At 42.0% G+C, this 24,655-nt stretch overlaps 1 protein-coding gene and 1 long non-coding RNA gene across 5 annotated transcripts in view; one reads left to right on the forward strand and one right to left on the reverse strand.

Annotated features, from left to right (window-relative positions):
- Positions 1 to 24,655, reverse strand: part of CHN2 (chimerin 2) — a 291,932-nt gene that overhangs the window by 3,428 nt on the left and 263,849 nt on the right. For all 4 annotated transcript variants that reach the window (XM_029925752.1, XM_029925743.1, XM_029925761.1 and 1 more), the window contains 5 exons: positions 12,551 to 12,635; positions 9,612 to 9,785; positions 5,588 to 5,665; positions 3,045 to 3,182; positions 1,317 to 1,422 (listed from right to left, as the gene is read on the reverse strand). In XM_029925752.1, coding sequence (XP_029781612.1) covers positions 1,317 to 1,422; positions 3,045 to 3,182; positions 5,588 to 5,665; positions 9,612 to 9,785; positions 12,551 to 12,635 — 581 coding nt within the window. The remainder of the gene's footprint in view (positions 1 to 1,316; positions 1,423 to 3,044; positions 3,183 to 5,587; positions 5,666 to 9,611; positions 9,786 to 12,550; positions 12,636 to 24,655) is intronic.
- LOC115280714 lies at positions 103 to 2,254 on the forward strand. The gene is made up of 2 exons (XR_003903897.1): positions 103 to 502; positions 2,013 to 2,254. It is a non-coding gene; the product is annotated as an uncharacterized LOC115280714 (long non-coding RNA).

Here is a 24,655-nt window from a genome sequence, read left to right on the forward strand (position 1 = left end):
GTGCTTAGCTGTCTGTGGTGCGCACCCTGTGAGATGGCCCCCCAGTGATGCCTGCCTTCTGGAATTCATACTCTTGTGTAATCCCTTCTCCTGGGAGATGGGCTGGACCTAGTGGCTTGCTTCTGACAAACAGAATACAGCAAAAGCAATTGGATGTCACTTCTGGGACTAGGTTACAGAAGGACTGTATCTTTCATGCTGAGTGCTCTTGTCTGCTCTGAGGGAAGCCGGCTGCCATTTTGTGAGCTGCCCATGGGGAGACCCACGTGGCAGGGTACTGAGGGTGACCTCCAGCAAGCAGTCAGCAAGAAAGTGAGGCCTCCAGTCACACGGCCTCTGAGGAACTGAATCCAGCCAACAACCTCGTGAGTGAGCGTGGAAGTGGATGCTCCTCCCTAGGGAGCCTGGTGGCCTGGCCATCGGTTCAACCATAGCCTCATTCTAGACCTGGAACCGGAGGCACCCAACTAAGCCCCCACCTGGATGCCTGATCCCAGAGACTGTAAGATAATAAGTCTTTATTCTTTTAAGCCTCCAACTTTTGGGGCAATTTGTTACTCGGTGATCAGTCACTAATACATAAAAAAGAACAAGGGATCGGGGTGGGAATGTGCTTGCCCAGAAGCAAGGAAGGCTCAGGAGTCTGGAACGAGAAGGTGCAGAAGAACAGAAGGCAGAGAGGATAGGGCATGTGTGGGAAGCACATGCAGATGTGGACGCAGTGTAGACAAATAGTTAAGGCAGAGTGTGGGCTCTGGATCAGACCGCCTGGATTTCAATCTGGTTTCACTTTACCTCTTCACATCAGTTATCTTACCTCCTTAAATGTCCGCAATCTCCTCTGTAGCCTGAGGCCCCTAACAGCACCCACCTCACGAGATAACACACGTAAAGTGGGTGGAGCGAGCGCCCCCTGGCACAGAGTGAGGGCTCTAGCAGTGACGAGTGGGGCTGGCCTGCGGAAGGCAGCATGTTCACTTTGAAGGAGGGTCTGTCCACTCAGTGGGGTTGGGGAGAAAGGTTATGAACCCTTCCTCAGGCATTCACTGTCCCAGGCAGATGGGGTTTGTGGATGACATGTCCAGTTGGTTTACTTAAAAAATTTTTTTATGTTTATCATTGAGACAGAAATAGAGCATGAGTGGAAGAGGGGCAGAGAGAGAGGGAGATACAGAATCAGAAGCAGGCTCCAGACTCTGAGCTGTCAGCACAGAGCCCAACACGGGGCTCGAACTCACAAACTGTGAGATCATGACCTCAGCTGAAGTCAGATGCCTAACCGACTGAGCCACCCAGGTGCCCCAACGTTGGCTTACTTCTTGAGGTGGATCATCAGGTATCGGAGGGTCTCATAGTGGGCGGGGGGCAGCAGCATCAGCAGTTCGTGGACGGCTTCCAGCCTCTCATCTGCATTGGAGATCTCTGTAAGAGCACAAACAAGGTGTTAGTGCGGTGCTGACACATTAACGTTTTCAGAGAAGTAGCAAACTGGGCTGGTTCTAGTTGCAGATGGAGGGGAGGTCTAAGAAGTTCATGCCATTGCAGGTAACATTTCACCTAAACTAATCAATTCGTTGTGTCTTGCCTTTTTCCAGAAATGCCTGGAGGTTGGGAACCACACGTGTATTCGGTGTCCACTGGGTGGGCGTCAGGAGGCTGGCCCTGGAACGTGCAGCCTGGGAGATGTCTCCTGGTGGCACACACCGTGCTTTGCCCATCTTCTGAATGCTGGGTTTACTAAAAAGCTCATTGGCATGAGCTTTAATTTAAACTGGATCACACCAGATAGCGTTCTCTTGAGGCTGATGGTGTTTTCCTGGCAGGCGACCATAACCAAATACGCTCCACGACCCCAGGGTGCTGGCCAGTGAGCCCGCCGATTGAGCCAGCACTCATGGCACTTTTCACCCAGGTGTTGGCAGGGCTGGCCCCACTGTCCAGTCCGGGTTAGGAAATAGATACTAGGTGTATTAACAAAGGAAGGAGACATGCATGCTTCTGCTTCTTAATAGGTATTGGCAGCCATCCAAAGAACATTCCCCTGATGTTCCTGCTGGGGTAGAAGGTACTCTGCTGCCAGAACCTTCTCCACCTAGGACCACCAGGACCCAGGAAAGAATGCTCCTTCCAGGAAATAGGACCACAGCTCATCAGGAAAGTACATCTTGCACTAATCCCAGCCTGCCCCTTTCGTTCCCATCAGGCATCTTATTCGTATATTTACCTTTAAATATTATAGTTTTTATAAATAATTCCTCACGGTGTGCTTGATTTCTATGTCATGCATTCTAGCATCTGAACCTCCCCTTCCTCACTACGTTCCTGGGCAAAGCGCAGCACCACTTCCCATCCCCCGCCCCCTTTTTGGTCCTCTCTCCTGACAGCAGTCAGCCCATGTGCCAGACACTAAATGAGCAACTGTGGGCAGAAGAAAGACCAAGGATGATGGTGTTCTCTTCCTGGTCCAGTGAGCTCAGCTCTCAGAGCCCAGCTTTCCTGCTCTGGGAAATGAGATTATGAGATTTGCCTCACCAGGCAGATGAGAAGCTTAAACTAGAGGATATTATTGAGAAGTCTTGGTATAGCGCTCAACACAGTAGATTCTTGGTGTGTTATTAATTTTGAACAATATTGGCGGGTAAAACCTGGAGCATGACTTTAATCGATTAGCAATGGTCTGTTTAATGGATGAAAGTAGCTAATCTGTATAGTCCTCACTGAAGAACATCTGATTTTTATTTTTTTCTAACTACAGAAACATTCTTGCTTTCAAGATAGAACAGGACAGTTCCCAGGATTGAAGCGGCGACGATGTGGAGAGAAAACTGCCTGGCGCCCAGTGTCTCAGCTGAGCGGCTGGGTTGGTACTGGGTCCACTCAGCTGGTGAACTGTGCCTGGTTTTCTATTAACTGTGCCATTGTGTCCTCACTTGGCAAAGCAGGTGCTCATGCAGTAACTTCAACAGTTCTGAGTTTTGTCTTGACGTGAAAAGCCTTATACTTAACAATGTGGTACAGTTAAAAGATTAGCTCTCGATACTTACTTGCTGCTTCGATAAATTTGGGGTAGGTGTCATAGGTGATAACAGGAATGGGTAAGTCTCTGAAGTATAGTTTAAGGGCTCCAGTGATGATGTTTATGTCTGGATAGACGTTGGCAGATATATCTGCCTTTTCACCATCTGAAAAATGATCAACGATATACAATTCCTAATTAGGACCTATTTTGCCAAGTTAACGCATGCCCACAATATTGAATGCAACGCGCCCGTACAAGTCCAGCTGACTACTCTCGCTTCTAACAACACCGGACGGCCGGAAAGAACAAAAAGAAGTTTGGGAAGAGGGGTTTTGGGTCTGAGAGTAAGTGTAGCCAAAAGGGTAGTGAAATTGACTAAAAGTCATTCTTTGGACCCAGCCTCTGGTAATTTGCTAAATAGAAATTTAACATAGTAATTAATATTCCAGAGACAGAAGTTCATAGAATAGCAATCTGAAATAATAATTTAAAAAATCAAGATGCTTTTATATAGCTATACCAGTAGTTTTTGGATTTGAAGATCACAGACACAACGTAATAGGTGAGTATCTACAGTTTCAATTCTCTTTCAGGTTCATGACATTTATCTTGGGTCTTTCTCTTCTGTGCCTAGGACTTTAATCTGGGAAACTTTAACCTTCCGTCATGTATAGGTGATACTCTATTCTAACCTTTTTTGGAATTTTTTTTTTTTTTATTTTAAGCGAGCATGTGAGCTGGGAAGGGGTAGAGAGAGAAAATGAGAGAGAATCTTAAGCAGGCTCTATGCTCAGCACAGAGGCCAACACAGGTTTAATCTCACAATTGTGACATCATGACCTGAGCCAAAATCAAGAGTCAGACACTCATCTAAATAAGCCACCCAGGTGCCCCTTTCACAATCATTCTGAAGACATTTTTTTGACTTCAAATTACAATCCTATTGAGATGATTAGCATTTTCTTTTACATAGAGAATTGAAAGAACAACTGTCTCATCAAATTTGGTTCTGAGTATAAAAAAAAAGCTGCCGATGTACAGAAAACAGTGATAGCAGATATGGCATCTGATCTTATTGTTTACAGATTTGACAAATATCTATTGAGAATCTACCATGTGCTAGGCACTGTTAAGCCCTGGTGACTCAAAGACAGAAAGACACATACTCTCTTCCCGTAGCTCTAGTCAGAGGGGAAGTCAGGCATGCAACTCAACAGTTACCAGGAAGTGGGCAGCTTGCTAGGCTAGGAGGCATGTGAAAACGTAGGGGTGGAGGAGCACAGGAAGGATTCATGGACGAGGATGCACTTGAGCTGACTCCTGATTAATAGGTAAAGCATTTGCCAGGCAGAGATGTGAACACATTCTAGATGGACAGAACACCGTGAGCCAAGGTATTTGTTCATCAAAATAGTAAGGTGCATTTCAGGACTGCAGGGGCATCAAGTACACAGGGAGGAGGAATGGGCCATGAGACTCAACAGATACAGCGGCCAGATCATCAGAGACCTTGTCTACTGTTCTACAGAGAGAAGGTTCTCTCTAGGAGGCTGGGGGTTCCAGCCTTTGACTGGCTCCACAATTAATTGGATTGTTGAAGAGAAACGTAGTATGAAAACACTAATTCAGGAAGAGATGCGCACCCCTGTGTAGACTGTAACATTTTCACAAAAGCCAAGACATAGAAGCAACCTAAGTGTCCACTGATGGATAAATAAAGGAGACGTGGCTTATATACATAACAGAATAGTATTTGGCCATAAAAAGGAACAAAATCATGCCATTTGTGGCAACACAGATGGGCCTTGAGGGAATTACACTAAGTGAAATAAGTCAGAGAAAGAAATAACGTGTGCTCTCTCTCATACACAGAATCTAAACCAAACCAAACCAAAACCCAGCTCATAGATACAGAGAACAGATTGGTGGTTGCAGGAGAGGAGCGGTGAGGGCTGGGGAAAAAAAACGGATGAACTGTTTTTTGTTGTTTTTCTATTTAAATAAGTTGAGTAAAAATTAGTAAATATAGATTCTTGGGCTCATCTAGCTTTCTCAGAGTCCCCAGGGTGGACCCTGGTGGTCCATACTTTTAACAAGCTCCCAAGTTCTCTGACCTAAGAGAGAATGTGGCTGAGAGAACATCTGTCACAGTATAAACAACAAAAGGGGTTACCTCCTAAACTTCCACCGGCTTCCCCTATTTCAGGGTTGGGCATATCCCATCCCTATGCTCTGTTCTTTGGAATTTGGGGAGAAAGAGAAGCATCACTGAGAGTCTCAGCTGGGGATGTAGAAGGACACCCCGGAGCCATGGGGACTGACTATAAGTGTTGGGCAACCAAATCATGTCCATTCAAGAACTATTTTAAACACACAGTCACTTGTCCACAACTTTTAAAGAAACACTTCCCCCAGAAAGGCAGAGAACTATGTGATCTGTAAAAGCCATTATTCCTTGGCTTCTTGAGCAACAACTCTGAAACCCATTCCCACTATGAATAAAATGTGCTTCCGAAAGAAAGGATGCTAAGGATGAGTCATTTGGCATTCAACAAAGACAAAGCCCACCTCTGTCAAATGCCATTTTGACGTCTTCAATGTGTTCGGTGAACCCAGAGACTCTGTAAAGGCCTTCCGACTTCAATCCTGTGGGAGAAAAGAGATTTACCGAAACATGTACAGATGACTCTGATTTTATATGTACATGGTGTGCTATAAATGAGAAAAATACAGTCAGAGCTCTTGTACATTACACACTGTCACACTGAACAATTCTGTCACTGGACCTGCCCATCTCAGTTCCCAGGCAGCTCTGTCTTCATTTGCTTATGCTGCAGTTGAGAGCTTGGGGATCTGGTTGTCTTCCTGCCTGGCTTCCCAAAGTGAGCCCCAGTTTCAGATTCTCATCAACCTTGGTCTCTGGCTGCTTTTGTTCATCAGACTGCCAGATGAGATTTTGCCATTTCAGGCGGCAACCCGCTCTCCCGCCAGGATCATCTTAATCCATGCGCCACTGTGTGCAGCACTGTGCTAGGTACACACACATATGCGGACACCTGTGTTTGATATATATATATGTGTGTGTGTGTGTGTGTGTGTGTGTGTGTGTGTATATATATGTGTGTGTGTGTATATATATATATATATATACATATATATACACACACTGATTTTACCGAAACAATCTACATTTCATAGCCTTTTATGTTTCATTGTAAATATGATCCTTTGTTCAGTGCTTAACTAAATATGACTGATTTCATTACTATACTTTCAGATAAAGGATCATAGAAACAGATGCAGAAAAAATTTGATGATTCTGGAAACCTGATCACTGTATATCTGGGCTAAGAAGATGTGGTTTCTTCTCCTAGAACTTATTGATTTGTTAAGATATGTCCTAAGGTCTAGCCAGGTCCCCAGTGTATCCGAAGGGATAGAGGGCCAGATCTCAGACCTCACATGTTAGAAACTAGCTGCTATCCAACTATAGCTACAGCAAAAATAACCATAGAAATAGCTTCTACAGCTGTTGCAGGACACCCTGTCAAGCTCTTGATAAAGTATCGCTGTGTAGAAGTATGTTCTTTCCTATTTTTCATTTAGGAAATACTTATCAGGTATATGCTATCTGCTGTATATAAGGGTTGCATCAGAGACAACAAATGCATGGCGTACATCCTGTCACTCCTCCTTCCCGGACTGTCAGAGACCTTCTTCACTGACCTCAGCTCCATCTCTCACTGAACGCCGCTCAGTCTCAGAACTCGTCTCAGTACAGTTGCCCAGGTTGCCATACTGATTAACTGGGTTGGTCCACAAGATGAGAGAGAACTGGCAGCATCCTGTTCTCGTTGGTGGTGCAGGTAAGCATGCCTCACTATGGTTGTACCCTGCACGTGACACAGGCAAGGACATGGTGGCACATAGGAGCACAATGCGGCGAACACTAACCCTGCCTGTTTGTTGATGGAAGAGACCATGGGGAAGGTCTTCCTGAGGAGCTAGCTATCTTTGAAGGAAGGCATGAAAGGTGAACTGGAGTTTGCCAGGCTTCCAGCTCTTCTTGCAAGATCAGTTCTCCCCTTCCTCTGCTGCAGTGGAAACTTCCATTTTCAGAACAGCATCATGTCATGGCTGCTAAATTCTGACTAATGTGAAGAAAGCAGAAGTGATGTGTCCTACACCTGGGTTGCAGACGTGAAGGGAAAGAGTGTGCCTCTCTGCCCGTGGCTGGCACGCTGATGGGATGGCTGTAACCACCTGGGGCGAGGGCGGTTCTCCAGGACGACAGCACCAAGTTACAGGGCTGGGCTCCCGCCCTTGGGGAGCTGCTCCGCTAGCCCTAGGCTGCTTCCAGGGTCTGGACTGTTACTGGAGAGAGAAACGATTTCTGTCTTGTTGCACACACTGGGGTCTCTGTGACAGCACGGAAACACATGGGGAGTAAGGCAGCCAGCCAGACACATTTGGAGGTGGAGTTAGGAAAGATGGTCATTTCAAGAAAAGGCAAAAGAAATAACATAGGTTGAGTCCTATATGTTGGGCCCCATTCTAGGTCATTTATACAGCTCAGCTCATTTTAACCCTCACAACCACCGTATGAGGTGTGACTGATTCCATTCACTTTATGGGTGAGGAAACATTCAAATGGAGCAGGTAACTTGGCCAGGGTCACACCACAGCGAGTGAGAGACAGGGCTGGGAGTCTAACTCCACGTCCATGACCTTTTTGTTTGGCCACATCACGCAGAAACAAATGGCCATGAAAGAGCATTTGCAATGTGGAATTTGTGCTGGATGGACCTTGAGATGAGACTTTGGCAGAGGCTGTAGCAAAGCTGGGGGTGAGAGTCATGTGCATTTCTTCCAGCCCGTTCTCTGGTTCTGCTCACACGTGCAGGATGCTAGCACCTGCAGCTCCAGTTCCTTCACTGTGACACCCCTGGCATACATTCCTAATCTGCATTACAGCTCTTGTGTTAGGCATGCTTAGTGTGATGCTCCCCATGCACACATTAGACTTTGCCTGAGGCATTCGTCACCTCTGATGAGGATCACTATAGGTGATACCAGCTTCTCCAAAGAAGCTGAGCTCCTGAGTCCAGGCTCCAGAGAGGCTGATGCTCTGACCCCAACTTGCAGAGCCCTTTAAACAATAGACCCAGGGGTACTTTTCCCAGCTACTCATCCAAAGTCAGGGCACCCCTTCTCGACTCTTATCCAGCTCAGCCCCTGCAGCAATACCTTCATTAGATTCCAAAGCACCCATTGAACTCTGACATCTACAGCAGTCAAAAGGCAGGAGGCATTTCTTACAATTTTAGATTAAATGAGCTAGTGTTAAGGGAACAGAATAGCTCTAGTTGTCATCCTGCGTGGAAAAGGGAATGGTTTCCTCTCTCTAAAAGGCTTGAGATCATAAGCTATAATGTCTGCTCTTGTTTTGTTTTGGAAAGAGTGGGATAGTTGGCCATTGCATAAATACCTATAGATTATATTAAGCCAGTTTGGACACAATAATGGATCCCTACTATAGCAGAGTCCCTACATGGCAAAAAATGGTTACAGCCTCTGGGCTTTATACCTGGTCCAATTATCCAAGGTACATCCAACAATACAAATTCTGCCCAATCAGACTTGATCCATCATATCACTGAAATTTGAATACTGCAGAGTAGCCCAACAAGGCACAAATAAAGGAAAATATGACTCAGTCATACTATGAAAAACATTTTCATTGCAATGTTTCTATCTGTGTTCTTGATTTTTCATTGCATAGGTCTTTTTACTCTTTCATTCTCCTCTTTAAAATAAACAGAACCAATACTAGCAGTGAATTTCTACATAGTAGAAAATGCATGTGTTGATCAACAGCTTCTTTACATACTTAAAAGGATCACTTTTTGTTTAAAGGGATCACTTTTGAAGACTCCATTCAGACCTCACCTCTGCCATAAGCCCTTTCTGGGTTGTCCTCAAATAACATTGAAATGTCGTCTTCTGTGACTGCATGGTGTTTTGAATACACACACCTGCAACACTGATTTATTTACCCCTCTGAATCTTTTTTTTTTTTTTTAACATTTACTTTTGAGAGAAAGAATCAGAGTATGAGTGGAGGAGGGGCAGAGAGGGAGGGACACACAGAATCTGAAGCAGGCTCCAGGCTCTGAGATGTCAGCACAGAGCCCAATGCAAGGCTTGAACTCACAAACTGTGAGATCATGATGTGAGCTGAAGTTGGACGCTTAACTGACTGAGCCACCCAGCCACCCCATCCCTCTGATTATGCATACTACAGTATCGATTTCTGGAAGGTGAGAACTGTGACTTTTATATCAATGTGTAGCATATAATAAATGCTTAGCAAACATGTTGAATGCATCTATGCAAGGTTTAGGTACAAAACAGAAACTGATGTCACTGGTTGGATCCAGCTTATTTCTGTGCTTTTTTCTGCATGTGTATGTGTGTGTATGTGTGTGTGCTGGGGCAGACCACTTCCCCAACATCAGTAGTGGAGAGTCAATTTCACAGTTATAAGAAGGCTGCCTTGACAACAGTAAAAACAAGATCACATAAACCAAACCTCTTGCTTCAATTTCCCGTATGCATATGTCCACCACCATGGGTCTCTGAGTGTTGTGAGCCTTTACGAGTGTTGTGAGGTCACAACAGTACACCTTCTTGATCCTCTTGAGATCAGGTTGACAGTCGTTGGGAACATGCTTGGAACACTGTTTGTGTACGTTCAATCCACAGTCTGTAAACAAAGAAGCCACATTAGCCTTGTCCCGCCCTTTTGTAAAAGCTCAGCACAAATTATATGTTACCAAAAATAAAAATGAAAACACTCAAGGGTTTGCTCTGTCTTTCTGGAACATCCATCCCATTTGGAGATGATGTTCTCCACAACATGAGTATGACATCCATCTTTACTCACGAAACTCTTATATAATTCTATTTTTCTCATCTAGCCTTTTCTGTTGCTGGGCCATAATAATAGAATAGTTCACTGAGATTGCTTAGTTTTGGTGATTAGCTAGGTTGTTGGTGTTTTCTCTTTTCTCTTCTGGGACTGGAACCTTTGGGTCCATGTTTGGACTCTTGGGTTTGATTCCTGGAGCTCATCTTGGCTCATAAAGGGCAGGCAGGATGTGCTAGGTTGTTTTCCTAACGTTCTGGATGCTCCTTTTGTGGAAGACATGATTGCTGTCTCTGTAGGAATCTCTGTTCTTTGGTCTGTGGTACCCATGGCCATTGGCATCTTCTTTCTTTTTCCTGGAGAGTTGCCCATAGTTTCCAGTACCTTCCCCTTCTTGGGCAGTTTAGGTGGGCCATTTTTCTTTCTACTTGCCTTATTATGACACTTGTGGGTAGAAATAATGTCTAACTAGATACCGGTGGGAGGACCTGAGAGTTTACAATTTAGAACAATGCCATGTAATGTGATAATTAGAGTAATTATTTATGAAGATCCAAAGCTGAAAAGGGACTTTTAAGTTCAATGAACACATTAAAAGCCTTGCTAGCAGTTGGTACCCACTGACAGAATTTCTCTAACAATTTTCTTCTAACAGCCATGGATTGCTTCTCCCTTTTGGGTATTGTAAATAATGTTGTTATAAAAATAGGTGTACAAATATCTGAGTGCCTGTTTTCAGTTCTTTGGTATAGACTCAGAAGGGGAATTGCTGGATTACATGATAATCCTATTTTTAATTTCCTTAAAACTCCATTTTAAGATCTGAAGCAACAGTGTGTTTCTATAGAATGAAACAGTGAGATTTTATTAAAATTAAGATGTTTCATAACATAAAAATATTCGGGTATTTTTTGCAAATGATTTGCAAATGACTATAATTCCAGATGCTATAAATAAAGTCTAGTTCATTTAAAAAACATTTAAAACATATAAAATACAGAGAGTTGAGAGGCAGTGATGGCTATTCCTAACCCTTAATGAGCAGTTTTGAGTTTTCCTGCTGCTCATAGGAAATATAAACGCCAAACAGTGGCCATTGGAGAATATTAACATTTTAACTTTAGAATATGTTTTATTAAAAAAAAAAGAAAAAAAAACTCTTTTAGCCCAGAGAAAGTTGCTATTCCCAGCTAATCCAAATTCCAGAGTTTTGTTCTTATAATATTGACTCTGGAGTGATTTGCTGCTCAAATGGGATAATACGGGCAATTAGGATATTTCTGGTAGGTATAATCAGACAGCCTGAATTGATGACTACTGAGTAATTCAGATATTCTACCACTTAGCTCACAGTTGAGCCGTGAGATGCTCTGTAACTCCCATGAGTCTTTTGTGTTGAAAGTGTGTGTGTTAGGGGGGTATTAGAACATTCCTGGAGAGGCTGCTTCTGAGCCCCTTTGCTGCTTGTCTCCTGGATTTCTGATGGGGGCAGGTAGCATTAAACCACATATACAAACACTGCTTGAACCATCCAGGCATCACTACCAGTGATTGCTGGATCTATACAGTACAAGCTAAGGTGGGCCTTTCTATGCAGAAGATGGATTTAAGATCCCATAATCCTGTGAACCAAAATGGGCAGGATGGCGAAGCATTGTGTCATTAGCTTATTTTATTTTAAATGCTCCATAAGAATTATTTTTAAAATGCCTTAGCAAGGAAGCAATCAATCCTGGTGTTGGCGGAAACCCAACCAGAATACCACGGGAGGCTATTCTCATTCCTGGCAAAACTGCTTACCAGAAAAAGTGTGGGGGATGAATTAGGAAGCCCACTTACATGTTAACTTGGCAATTCTTTCCCCTTTTCTTAGTTGTACTGTAGTAAGACATGTCCTATGCTAGGTATGTGTCGGCACTGGATGTGTGTGTCCAGTTCTACATGGAAAAACACCAAGGGTTTCAAAGTGCTTTGCATACGTGCTATCCAATCAAAGTCTTTAGCCGCACTGCTAATCTTATAGCAGAAAAATACTGAGCATGAGTTCTGGAGCTGAATCCATTTTCCATCACTTAATATGTGGCTGAGAGCAATTAACAGCTGCCTCTAAGACTCAGTTTGTTCATCTATTCAATGGGGAGAATAATTGCAACTCTTTAAGGTCCTTTGGTGAGGCTAAATGGCATGATAAGCAAAAGTGCTTATCTCAATGCCTGGTATATGGTAAATGTTCACTAGAATTTCTATTTTTATGCCCTGCCTTTTGTAGAAAAGTGGGGATAGGAAGGATATGTGGTTTTAACTCTCTTGAAATTCCATTGGAATTGGACTACTTAAGGACTACTGCCTATTTCGGGTGGCATAAGAAAATGTATTTGCTTGGAGTTTTTTTTTTTTCTTACATAAACATGAGATATTTCTTTTCATTCCAGCAGACACCTAGACGAGTCTCTCCATTAAGTGGAGAGATGCCTTGAAACTTCCAGAACACTAGACTTTAGAACTTATCTGGGTCTATTCCCCAACTCTGGAGAAATGATCACCAGCTCAACATCATGGCACTTAATGTAAAATGAAAAGGATGCAGGAAGTTCCATGTCTACCTGAGCACCGAACCCCTTGGGCGATGAGCCCCCACATGAAGTTGGCACAGTATTCACACCAGTGCGGGCCTCGGAACGTGTGGACCTGGGATCCAAAAAGAAGAAAAATGTCAGAACATTCAGTTATTTGAAGGCACGTGGCCTCAGACATGAAACACATAAATGATGTCAAGAAACAAAGACGTCAGTGGGAGCGGGCATCCCTTCCTGGGCCCTTTCTTTCCAGTGAGGGGGAGTTACAAACAGACCGGAGAAAACAGAGATGTGCTTTGATCTTTGAAAATCCTCCTCTGTCCACCATACCCTAGGCCAGAGTCGCAAAGGAATGTGGAGCGACAGTAAGATTATAGGCCGTGACATCAGCTAAGGAATGAGACGCTCACCACCCCAAACAAGGCGCTGTATGGACAAACCCAAGATAGCCTGGGCCAGTCACTATAACCTGCATTTAGCTCAGCAAGTTCTGGGAGGTAGAACTCAATTACTGTGTTTTTTTTGACTAAAGTTGCTCCATGTGTAGAATATCCAGGCAGGTATAAATAAGACATGATTATGGGAAGATTAAAAGCTTTGAAGTCTTTGAGCCACTTCCCCCTCAAAAAAAAAAAAAAAAAAAACCCAAAAACAAAACAACCCTAAAAAAACCAGAAACAAAAAAACAAAAAATCCAACAACACACACAAAAAAATAAGACGAGGCATTAAAAAGAGAGGAGATGGCTGAAAATAAGGCTACCAATAGGGTCTATAGAATTGCCTTCCCTAGAGACAGGGTCTGGATTCAGCACGCCTGAGTATGGCCTATGGGTGTGTAAACTGAAAGTCCTTTTAGATTGGCTAAGGCACAAGTCTCATTGGGTATTAACCCCACATGGTAAAATATTTTGAATATCATGAGTATGATATTCATTTAGTTATTCAGGTACGGGTCCTCTTGTGACTAGACCATGTAGTGAATCATGATTTAAAACAAAAATAAAGCAAAAATACACGTTCTCTAACACCAGTGAGCTTCAAGGCACAGAACCAGGAGATTCCTTGAAAGCGGATGTGGCCATGGTAAGCCAAACTCCATGAAAGGAGTCTACTTGGAGACATAGAAACAAAATTAACTACTTTTACAAAATTAAAATATTATGAGACATTACTTAGGACTTTCAAAATTTTAAGCCTCCATCAACAAATAAAAGAAATGCAGACAATATTATTTCTTTAGAAGACTGGGAGGCCAGTATGCTATTTTCGTTGAACACAAAAACATATGAGGATGCTAACTATGGATACCATTTGGGAAGATGCTGATACGAGCTCTACTTAAAAAAAAAAAAAGAAACAGAGGCACCTGAATGGCTTGATGAGTAGAGCACGCAACTCTTTTTTTTACATATTTAAAAATTTATTTTATTTTTGAGAGAGAAAGAGAGCATGTGAGCAGGGGGGATGGCAGAGAGAGAGAGAGAGAGAGAGAGAGAGAGAGAGAGAGAGAGAGAGAGAGAGAGAGAATCCAAAACAGAGTCCAGGCTCTGAGCTATCAGCACGGAGCCCAACCCAGGGCTCGAACTTACGAGCTGTGAGATCATGACCTGAGCCGAAGTTGGCACTTAACCAACTGAGCCACCCAGGCACCCCCAGAACATGCATGAGTTTGAGCCCCATGTTGAATGTATGGCTTATTTAAAATTAAAGTAAAATAAAAATTAAAAAATATCACTTTGAGATCTTATTTTTATATGCCAGTAACTGGAGATGAATAAAGTGACAAACAAAACAGACCTGATTCCCTTCTACTGGAACTCACAGACTTGTAAAGGCAGAGAGAGTGCACCAGTCAAAAAAAAAAAAAAACCCAAAAAGTAATTTACGACCATGGTTTCTATGCAATGAAGCTAAGTTATAGTAGTCTTTCGGTATTTCAGTTTATTACATGCACACTTTCCAGTATAGTACTTCTGCTTTGAAAAACAATTAAAAAAAAACCCACCTCTGAGAATTGTTTTTACTAAAAATGGGTAATTGTGTTGTAAGGAAAGGACACTAAGCTATGACAAAACCTCCTTGCAGGATCCCAGGGAGCGCCTGCACCCTCTCAGAGCCAAGACATCGGGGGTTCATTCAGAGGCTCACTCAGAGTCAGTGTGGTACTGAAAGCATCTCTCAGTAAGGGCTTCTATTGGCAGTTGAGCATTTTCTAAATTTAGAAATCCAAGGATTCTTCATATTTTACTAGAAAGACTCTAAAGGGACAGTGCAGTTAATAATGGCAACACAGTTAGTTGACTGTTCATACACTGTTGAAATTGCAAGATCCATAAAATAAAATGTGTGGAAAGGGCTATAAAGAAAAAAGAAGATTGTTACTAGAGAGACTTAAGAGAGACCCCAGTGTTATCCACAGAGGTCAGGAAGGCTATGAAAGGTGACCTCGCTCCGCTTGAAGGAGAGGGAAGAGCCAGCCTGGTGGGGGCAGGGTTGGAGAACATTCCAGTCAGAAGGAAGTTAGGAGGCCCTGTAAGCAAAAGAGTTTGCTCTGACTGAGACTTAAAGGCCAGGGTGGCCAGAACACCAGGGCGAGGGTAGAGAACTTGGATGAGGCTGAAGGTAAGAAAGGGCCTTGAAGGTTTTATTAATGAGTCTAGATTTTCTTTTAATCTAGGTCCAATATGAAGCTCTTGAAGGACTCTTAAGTGGGAAGAGGATTAAAAAAAAAAAATGTTCCAACCACCATGTTGAAAATGGATGAGAGAATGCCTGCAGTGAAAGAGATTCAGAAACTAGTAGTAGTTTCTAGTTGAGAAATGACTGAGGTCCAAGATCAGGGTGCTGGAGGTGGAGTTGGGAAGTGGATGGATTTGAGGTATATTTTAAAGACAAAATTCATACGACTTGTGGCTCCTGGAGGAAAAGAGGAATGGAGAATAACTCTTAGATTCTAGCTTTAGAAACCAGGTGGAAGTGAAGATATTTGCTGAGACAAGGAAGACACTCTTTTGGGGAGAAATTCAAGAATTCAGCTCTAGACAGTTTAAGTTTAAAGGTGCTAAGAGCAGGAATCCCCACATAATTCAGTAGCTCAGAGGAGTAAGGGCTGGAGGCACACATCTGGCCATTCTGACAAATAAATGGTAATTAACATTGTGTAAGTGGACAAAAACTATTAGGGACAGAGAGCAGAAAATGAAGAATGTGGAGTTCAACCCAAGGTCTCTGTGTGCTCCGAGACTTAGAACTAAGAGAGTCAAGTGCTTCAGAAGCCAAAAGGTGACCAGTATTTTGGGGAAGGAGTGGTCAACCATGTTTGATGCTGGGAAGAGGTCCAGTTAGAAGAAGACTAAACTGAAGTTAAGACACACGAAGTTACTGGTAACCTTGGCAAGAGCAGTCTCTTCGCATTAGTGAGGGCAAAAGTCCTATTGAAGTGACATGAAGAATAAATGGGAGGTATGGAAATGGAGGAACATGTAGGCAAATTTGTCAAGAAATTTGGCTATGATGTTCAGCAGAGCAATGAAATAGCTCCAGAGAGATATGGGGTCAAGGAGAATTTTTTTTAAATAAAAAATGGGAGACATTAGGGAATGTTCCCTTGCTAATGGGATTGATGCAATAGGCATAAGAGGCTGGAAATGTAGAGCAGAGGGAAGCAAATGAAGGATGATCTTGAAAAGCTGAAAGATGTTGGGGTTTAGGTCATACTTGGAAGCAGTATTCAAAAAGAGCAACCATTGAGATCTTTCTAGAATTAGTAAAAGCACATCATCTTCGGATTCAGAAAAGCTAACTGAATCTCAAGCATGGTAAATTAAAAATATAATCTAACCTATACAGATTTTAAAGAAACTGCAGAATACCAAAGGGCAAGCAAACTCCTAAAAAACAAAACAATACAAAACAAAACTCACCCAGGTTATTTTTGCCAAAGGACAGCAATTATGATGAAAACAGTTCTGTTCAACAAAAAGATGCTAGTAGATTATGGAAAAATTTCATCAAAGAACTCAGAGCAAATTACTGCCAACCTAACTAACTCTGTACTCCAGAGTGAGGATGAAATAAAAATATTTTCCAGACAAATGCCAAGAGTGTTACTCACAGATCCTTAGTCAGTGAAATACTACGGGGTATATACGTCTACAGGAAACATAACTGAGTTTCGTGGCAAGAACAGGATTCAAGAAGCCACAGTGAGCAAGAAATTGGCAAGAGGGGCCAATCTAATCAGGCTCTGTCTGCCTAAAACAATAACAAGATGACTAATTTCAAGGGACTTAAAAACAGAGTGAAAAAATAGCACAGAAGATTGGAGGGGCTTTAGAAAGTCAAAACAGTCAATGGTTCTCATCATTTGGGGTATGTAAGTAGAGCTACTCATTAACTGAGGAAGATTTTATTTAAGTTAATTACACATGTATTAGAATTTGGAGTATACACAAAAAGGGTGGTATGGAATCTATAAAATGCATAAGGGAAAAAGAAATAAAGATTTGATTAAGCCAATGAAAAGCAAGAAAGAAGAAAACAAAGTAATAAAAAAGCACAGTAAATGGGGGATGTGTGAAAAATCCGTATTTATCTCTAATCACAATATATATCAATGGCTCTCACATCAAATAAAAGACAAATTTGTAGATATTCAAAAAATCTTTGCAAGAACCACATAATGAAATGGAAATGTTGAAAGTCAAGGGCTAGAAAAAACATGCCTGGCTAATGCTAGCCAACAGAAACCCCAAATAAACATCCTGATATAAAATATATACTTCCTCTATTAGTGATAAAGATCATCATTATATAATGATTAGGGATTTAGTTTTACCCTAAAGATAAATTAATCCTGAACTATTATGCACATGACAACAAGGTCTCAAAAAATATAAAGTAAAAGTGGAAAGAGTTACAAGGAGAAACTTATAAACCCATTATCATAATGATTTTTAACATCTATTCACAGAAATTAATATATAAAATAGGCAAACTGGCTACAAAAGGGACCTCATATCCAACAATTTATAGAATATGTATGTTTAAGAGAAAGGGCACTAAATATTTACACAAACTGACCAAAAAGCAAGCCTCAACCTACAAAGAGCTGATCATATTCTGACTACAATTCAATAAAATGAAAGGTCAATAATAGACTGCCAAACCCCAGTATATTTGGAAATTTAAAATTCTAGAAATTTAGCAAAGAAAAAATCTTAATGGAAACTACAAAATATTTGGAATTGAAAGACAAATAAAACACTTATAGGGTAAAGAAGGTTTCAAGGCATATATTAAAAAATATAGGTTGAAATTTTTTAGGGGCGCCTGGGTGGCTCAGTCAGTTAAGCGTCTGGCTTCAGCTCAGGTCATGATCTCACGGTTCATGGGTTCGAGCCCTGCATCAGGCTCTGTGCTGACAGCTAGCTCAGAGCCTGGAGCCTGCTTCGGATTCTGTGTCTCCCTCTCTCTCTGCTCCTCCCCTGCTTGCGCTGTCTCTCTCTGTCTCTCTCAAAAACAAAACAAAACAAATTTTTTTTTAAAGGTTTAACATTAATAAGCTAAGCATACTATTTAGGAAGCAAGAAAATAATGAAGTAAAACAGAAAATAAGAAAGATTAGTGCAGAATATAATGATAGAGAGAAAAGATAAAATAAACAATAAAAAACCCTCAAGACTGATTTTTTTTTAAAATTTTTTTGAATGTTTATCTTTGAGAGAGAGAGAGAGAGAGAGAGAGAGAGAGAGCGAGAGCGAGAGCAAGTGAGCATGAGTGGGGAGGGGCAAAGAGGGAGAGGGAGACACAGAATCTGAAGCAGGCTCCAAGCTGTCATCACAGAGCCCAACACAGTGCTTGAACCCATGAACTGTGAGATTATGACCTGAGTCGAAGTCACCCAGATGTTCTTCAAAAGTTTTAAAGATTTTAAAATAGATTTATAAGATAGGCAAACTTTGGGCAAGATAACAAAGAAAAACACAAGTATAAAGAGAAATAAATGCAAATGCAGTAAAAATATAAAATATAAATCTAGAGCATACTAGCTTTATACCAGCAAAATTAAAAGTTTTGTGACATGGATAATTTTCTTTTTTGACATGGATACTTCCATGTCAAATAAATGTTTATTTTTGAGGGACAGACAGACAGACAGAACTGTGCAGGGGAGGGGCAGAGAGAGGGAGACACAGAATCCAAAGCAGGCTCCAGGCTCTGAGCTGTCAGCACGGAGCCCAACGTGGGGCGCAAACTTCTAAACTGTGAGATCATGACCTGAGCCGACGTCAGAGACTTAACCGACTGTCCCGCCCAGGCATCCCTGACATGGATATGTTTCTTAAGGAGTGTAAATTATCAAAAATTACCCCAAGTAATATGGAAAACCTAAATTTAATTATACACATTAAGTAACTGAATCTGTAGTGTAGCATCTACCCTCAAATAGTTAATGAACCTAAATGATTTTCTTAAGTTTTATTAAATATTTAACAAATACATCATCTCTGTTATAGACTATTCCAGATTGGAGGAGGGAAAAAAAAAAGAAGAAAAGGTCCAGAGTTCACTTTATGAGCTAATATAATCTTGACTCAAAACTATATAAGAACATGAAAGTAAGATTATAGGTCAATTTCAATTATGACCATAAATGTCAAAATCCTAAAAAAAAATCTTACTGAATGTAGCTTTATATTTAAAGAAAATGTCATACCAAGGGGGGCTTATTTCTAGGATTTAAAGTAGATAACACATCACTAGAATTCACCACAATAACAGGAGAGAGAAACCACATAATCATTTCAAAAATTAGAATACGACAATCAATAAAATTCAACATCCATTCATAAAAACAGCACTTAGCATAAGTGCTCCTAAAAATAGTTGGTTAAAGATATCTCTGACACACACATAATGGTCATCATACTTAAAGATGAAATATTAGAATAATTCCCTTCAAAGTCAGCAAAAAGATAAGGCTGTCTATTAATGCTTCTCTTGAGCATTATCCTAAAGAATTTAGCCAGCGTAATAAAGTGAGGCAAGGAAATATATAATTGAAAGAAAAAAACAGGCCATGAAGTTTCCATAATATAAGAGCAATATAAAGAAATCAGAAGCATTACTAAACATAATTAATAACTCATTTTATTAAACAATAAAATTAAGGACTCCATTTACAACACAATCTAAAATAATTAGAAAATAACTAAAGGCATTAGTGACATAAATAAGGAGAGAGATAGTCTATATTCTTGCATAGCAATGCTCAATGTTATAAATATGTCAATTATCCTCCAAAAATCTATAAATCCAATACAATTTCAGTCAAAATCTCCATGGCACTTTTCACAAAACCTGACAAGATGGCCCTAAAATTCATATGAAAGAATAAAGCCAAAAAAGACTAGCCACAATAATTTTGTTTTTTTAATTGTTTTTAATGTTTATCTTTGGCGGGGGAGGGGCAGACAAAGGGGGAGACACAGAATCTGAAGCAGGCTCCAGGTGCTGAGCTGACAACCATAGAGCCGGATGTGGGGGCCCCGAACTTGTGAACTGCAAGATCATGACCTAAGCTGAAGTTGGATGCTTAACCAACTGAGCCACCCAGGTGCCCCTAGCCACAATAATTTTGAGTAAGTAAAAGAATGTAGGAAAATACATCTGACCATATATCAAGAGTCCTATAGTAACAAAAAAGTAAAACACTGCAGGATGGACAGACAGACTGGTAGTACAGAGCAGAAAGGTTAGACACTGGATCATCCGTCTGTGGAGAATTGGTATACCTCTGAAGTGGCTTTACAAATTAGTGGGAAAAGGATGTCAGAGAGATGAATTATTTCCTATGTCATCTACGTATCCACCCATTCACTATTCACGCATGTATTTCATACCTGCACGTCGACTGCCTACTTTGAACCTGGCATTGTACTAGTCTTTGAATATTCAATGTCGGATGGGTCAGAGGAGCACAGACCTCCCTATGCTCAAGGATCATTTATAAGAATAAACAGGCAGGGCGCCTGGGTGGCTCAGTCAGTTAAGCCTCTGACTTTGGCTCAGGTCAGATCTCATGTTTGTGGGTTCGAGCCCCGCATCAGGCTCTGTGCTGACAGCTAGCTCAGAGCCTGGAGCCTGCTTTCGGTTCTGTGTCTCCTTCTTTCTCTGCCCCTCCCCCTCTCATGCTCTGTCTCTCTCTGTATCAAAAATAAATAAAAAACATTAAAAAAAAGAATAAACAGGCAACATAAATAATGATCCTACGGGAGTATAAGAGAGATTACAATAAATTCTTCCTGAGAAGTCTGGGGAAAATGATATTTGACTTTTGAAGGATGGGAAAGAGTTCACCAGACCGGGAAGGATGGGGTCTGAGGGGGAAGTAGTGTGGACTGGGGTGGCAGATGGCTTGGGGAGGACATTCCAAGAAGAGGAAACAGCACAGCCAAAGACCTGTGGAGGTGGGGGGGGAGGCATGGAGGGTCATGCAAAAGAGGAGTGACAATTTTTTTTCTCAAACATCTCAGGTGGATAAGAAATTGCATGGGAAATATCTCCATACCTTGGGGTAAAAATGAAAACACAATGTTTAAAAAAGAAAAGAAAAGAAAGAAAATAGATTATTTAGAAATTAGGAGACTAGCTATAATATTTACTTTACATACACAAAATAGAAACCAGCCTAATGAATGCTTTAGGAAAATATAGGCTATGCCAGTATTTTCTAAAATTTTACTTTTTACCAATATTTTTTAAAAATTATGATGCATATCAAAATTGCATTTAATGCTTATTAGCCCCGCCCACATGTACCAGCATCCTTTCCCATCAGCACATCCCCACTGCCTTCAATCTCACGTCTCCAGCCAAACAAATGCAGACAGACGTGTTTTGAATAGCAAATAACTTGTGTGTCCCCACAAATACACATTCCCGCAGAAATAAAACAAAATGGGGACAGAGGGGAACGTAAAGTTAGTTAAACATTATTTTAGGCCCACTGCCTAATTTCCTCTTTGTGATGGGCCACTGTTTATTTTCATGGCTGATATATTGTTCAATTTTCTTTTGGGTCTGCAAGGGCAACCTCAGAACAGGAGGCTGTATGTAATGCTGAGGTCACTCTCTGAACGCATTTTATTTAGGGCTGAGTTATGATGGCCATTCTCCCAACGAAGTACCCCGTATCTTGAAAAATCACTAATCAGCTTTTTCCATTCTGTGAGGTTTATTGATTTTCAAGAATATCTTTTCAGAAAAAAGAACATTTTGCCAGCTTTAAGGCAGTAACTAAAATACCCTAGACAGGAAGAAAATACCCCAGACAGGAAGACTGTCTGTCCAAGACCATTATGCCGGGCATGGGCTGCCTGGAATTCCAAAACCACACCAAACAGAAAAAGACGATATTACGGGAGATAAGGTATGTTTGACAAATAGCCCAGGAATGGCCACTTTGTGCAAACAAGAGCCAGATTTGTCAAGAAAAATCTCGGGCATTCAGCGAGCATCCCCTGACCTGACTCTAAATGGGCAGGATGTTATTTGTCTCACATCTGCCGAATCTGGAAGGCTGCATTCCCTCGAGGTTTCATAACTAGTGTGTTTTGATGGGTCAGCACAGACCCCATCCAAGTGTGTAATCAGCTCAGACCAGGTTCTAGACCGTAAGACATGGAAAGTGCTATCTGTGATGCACTACAGTTACAAAGTTTGCTTCTCCCGGGTCGGTCAGCGTACATCATTTCTGAACCTTGGCACCAGGGACATTTCGGGCTGGATAAATCATTGTCACCATACACGTTTAGCAGCATCCCTGGCCTCTACCCACTAGATGCCAGTAGCTCCCCTGAGCTGGAACAGCCACAAATGTCCTGGATTTTGCCAAATGTGCCCAAGGGGCAAAATAACCCTGATACAGACTCACTGGTATAAACTAAAACCATATCGCCTCAGTTGGTTGTTTTTATTGTTTATATTAAAAATGAGAACTTCAGGGGGCGCCTGGGTGGCTCAGTCTGTCAAACCTCTGACTTTGGCTCAGGTCATGATTTCCTAGTTAATGAGTTCGAGCCCTGCATTGGGCTCTGTGCTGACAGCTGGGAGCCTGGAGCCTACTTTGGATTCTGTGTCTCCCTCTTTCTCTGTCCCTCCCCCACTCACATTCTGTCTCTCTCTCTCTCTCTCTCAAAAAAAAAAAAAAAACCACATTAAAAAAATTTTTTTAAATGAGAATTTTATTCTTTTACTTTGATTTTAAAAGGACTCTTTGGGTCAAAGGCAGCTTTGTCTTAGCATAGAAGAGGGGGCTAGAGGTGGCTAACATCACTTCCAGCTACAAGTTGCTGGGTTTTGGGGGTCATGTAGTCTAGCTTCTGCCTAGAGTCACCCCAAGGGCTTGTCTGGAGTCACCCACAGGGCCAGCTGCACTTGGCCTCCTGAGCTCAGCCAAGGGTTCTTCTTGCCATCTACTTCTTTTCTCATAATCATGTGACATTAAACTCATGAGAAATTAGGTTAAACTTTGGACTTTTCCTTCTTGCAAGATCAGATGAAATACTGACCTTGAAGTGAACCTTTTCAGATGTAAGAGAAACAGCCAAGGGGAATCGCTCGGTCTGTGATCAGAGACTGGGTTTCCCAGAGAAGCCTGCTCCGTAGGTGCAGCCAGAGAACTGGGTGTGTCAACCGGAACACCACTGACCCCCAGATCTGTCTATGCAGCAGCTGTTCTTGTAGTTTTAAAAAAGGATTTAATTTCTGTAACAGCAATGGCCACAAAGTGTTTTTGCGTATCTCCCCACTGCGTAAAGTGACATATTCTTGCACCAACTTCCTCCCAGGTTTATCAGGGTATCAGCTCCAACGTTCTTGCACCAATCCCCTGCCCTCCAAGCCTCTAGTTCTCCTCCATGGTCTAGTGCGTATTCCGTCAACCCCAGCACTACTGACGTGGGGGCCAGAAAACTCTGTGTGGTCGGGACTTGTAGGATGTGCTGGGCATTGTAGGATGTTTAGGAGGATCTCTGGCCTCTGCTGGATACCCTGTTAGCACATCCCAGTTACGAGGATCAGAAACGTCTCTGCCAGAGGTCCCAGGAGGAGCAAAGCCACTCGAGTTGAATATCACCCAGTAGAAGGGCTCAGGCTCTACTGTCCCCACCGGTCTTTCTTGCACCTGGTAGTGCCTGGCACACAGCTGCCCCTCAGTCCGTATTCACTGAATAAAGAAATGCATATCTGAATAGTTTCCTCATCCTAGAACTTTGAAAAATACCCAACGAATATGGACAGTGAGTGATCATTGGTGCTCTTAGTTTTCTCCTCGCAAAATACAAAAGGAGTATTTCGCTGGACTTTAAATGCCAGAATCAGCCATTTAGTCATGTAGAATAATCCCATTGATGTGTTCTTCAGAATAAAGCAAAACATAAAATTCATATCAGCTAACTACTCGATACGGGTCAGACTCATTAGTAGATGATTTACATTTGTGGAAGAGCTGGACCATGCCACTTTCTTGGAGTGTGGCCGAAGCAAGGAGCCGCTCTTGGGTTTGCTGTCAAAATCTATCCTCTTCCCACCAGGTCCTGATGGTTTGTAAAGGATTTACAATGATGGTGTTCCAATATTTACATAAAAACATGTCAGGGATAAGCTTTTAGTCAGATCCTGGCAGGCAGAGAAGGCACTCACCTATGTGAGAACCTTGTCCAAAAGTTGTTTCCTCTCTTGCCTGTAATCCCTGCCGTTAACGAAATTGCACTGGATAAAGGCATCGTGTTATTGGTCTCAGAAGGACCCATTAACATATTTTTTAATGTCTGTTTATCTTTGAGAGGGAGAGAGTGAGAGTGTGCCAGGGGAGGAGGGCAGATGCACATATGTGCACGTGAGCACGCACACACACACACACACACAGAGTCTGAAGCAGCCTCCAGGCTCTGAGCTGTCAGCCCAGAGCCCAATACAGAGCTCGAACCCATGAACTGTGAGATCATGACCTGAGCCAAAGTTGGACGCTTACCCTATGGAGCCATCCAGGCGCCCCAAGAAGACCCATTTAAAACATGACTACTAGATTTACTGAGCTGCCATTTTTGTGAATGCGCCCTTTCAA

The sequence above is a fragment of the Suricata suricatta genome, chromosome 2 (assembly GCF_006229205.1).
Source record: "Suricata suricatta isolate VVHF042 chromosome 2, meerkat_22Aug2017_6uvM2_HiC, whole genome shotgun sequence".
Taxonomy (NCBI): Eukaryota; Metazoa; Chordata; class Mammalia; order Carnivora; family Herpestidae; genus Suricata; species Suricata suricatta.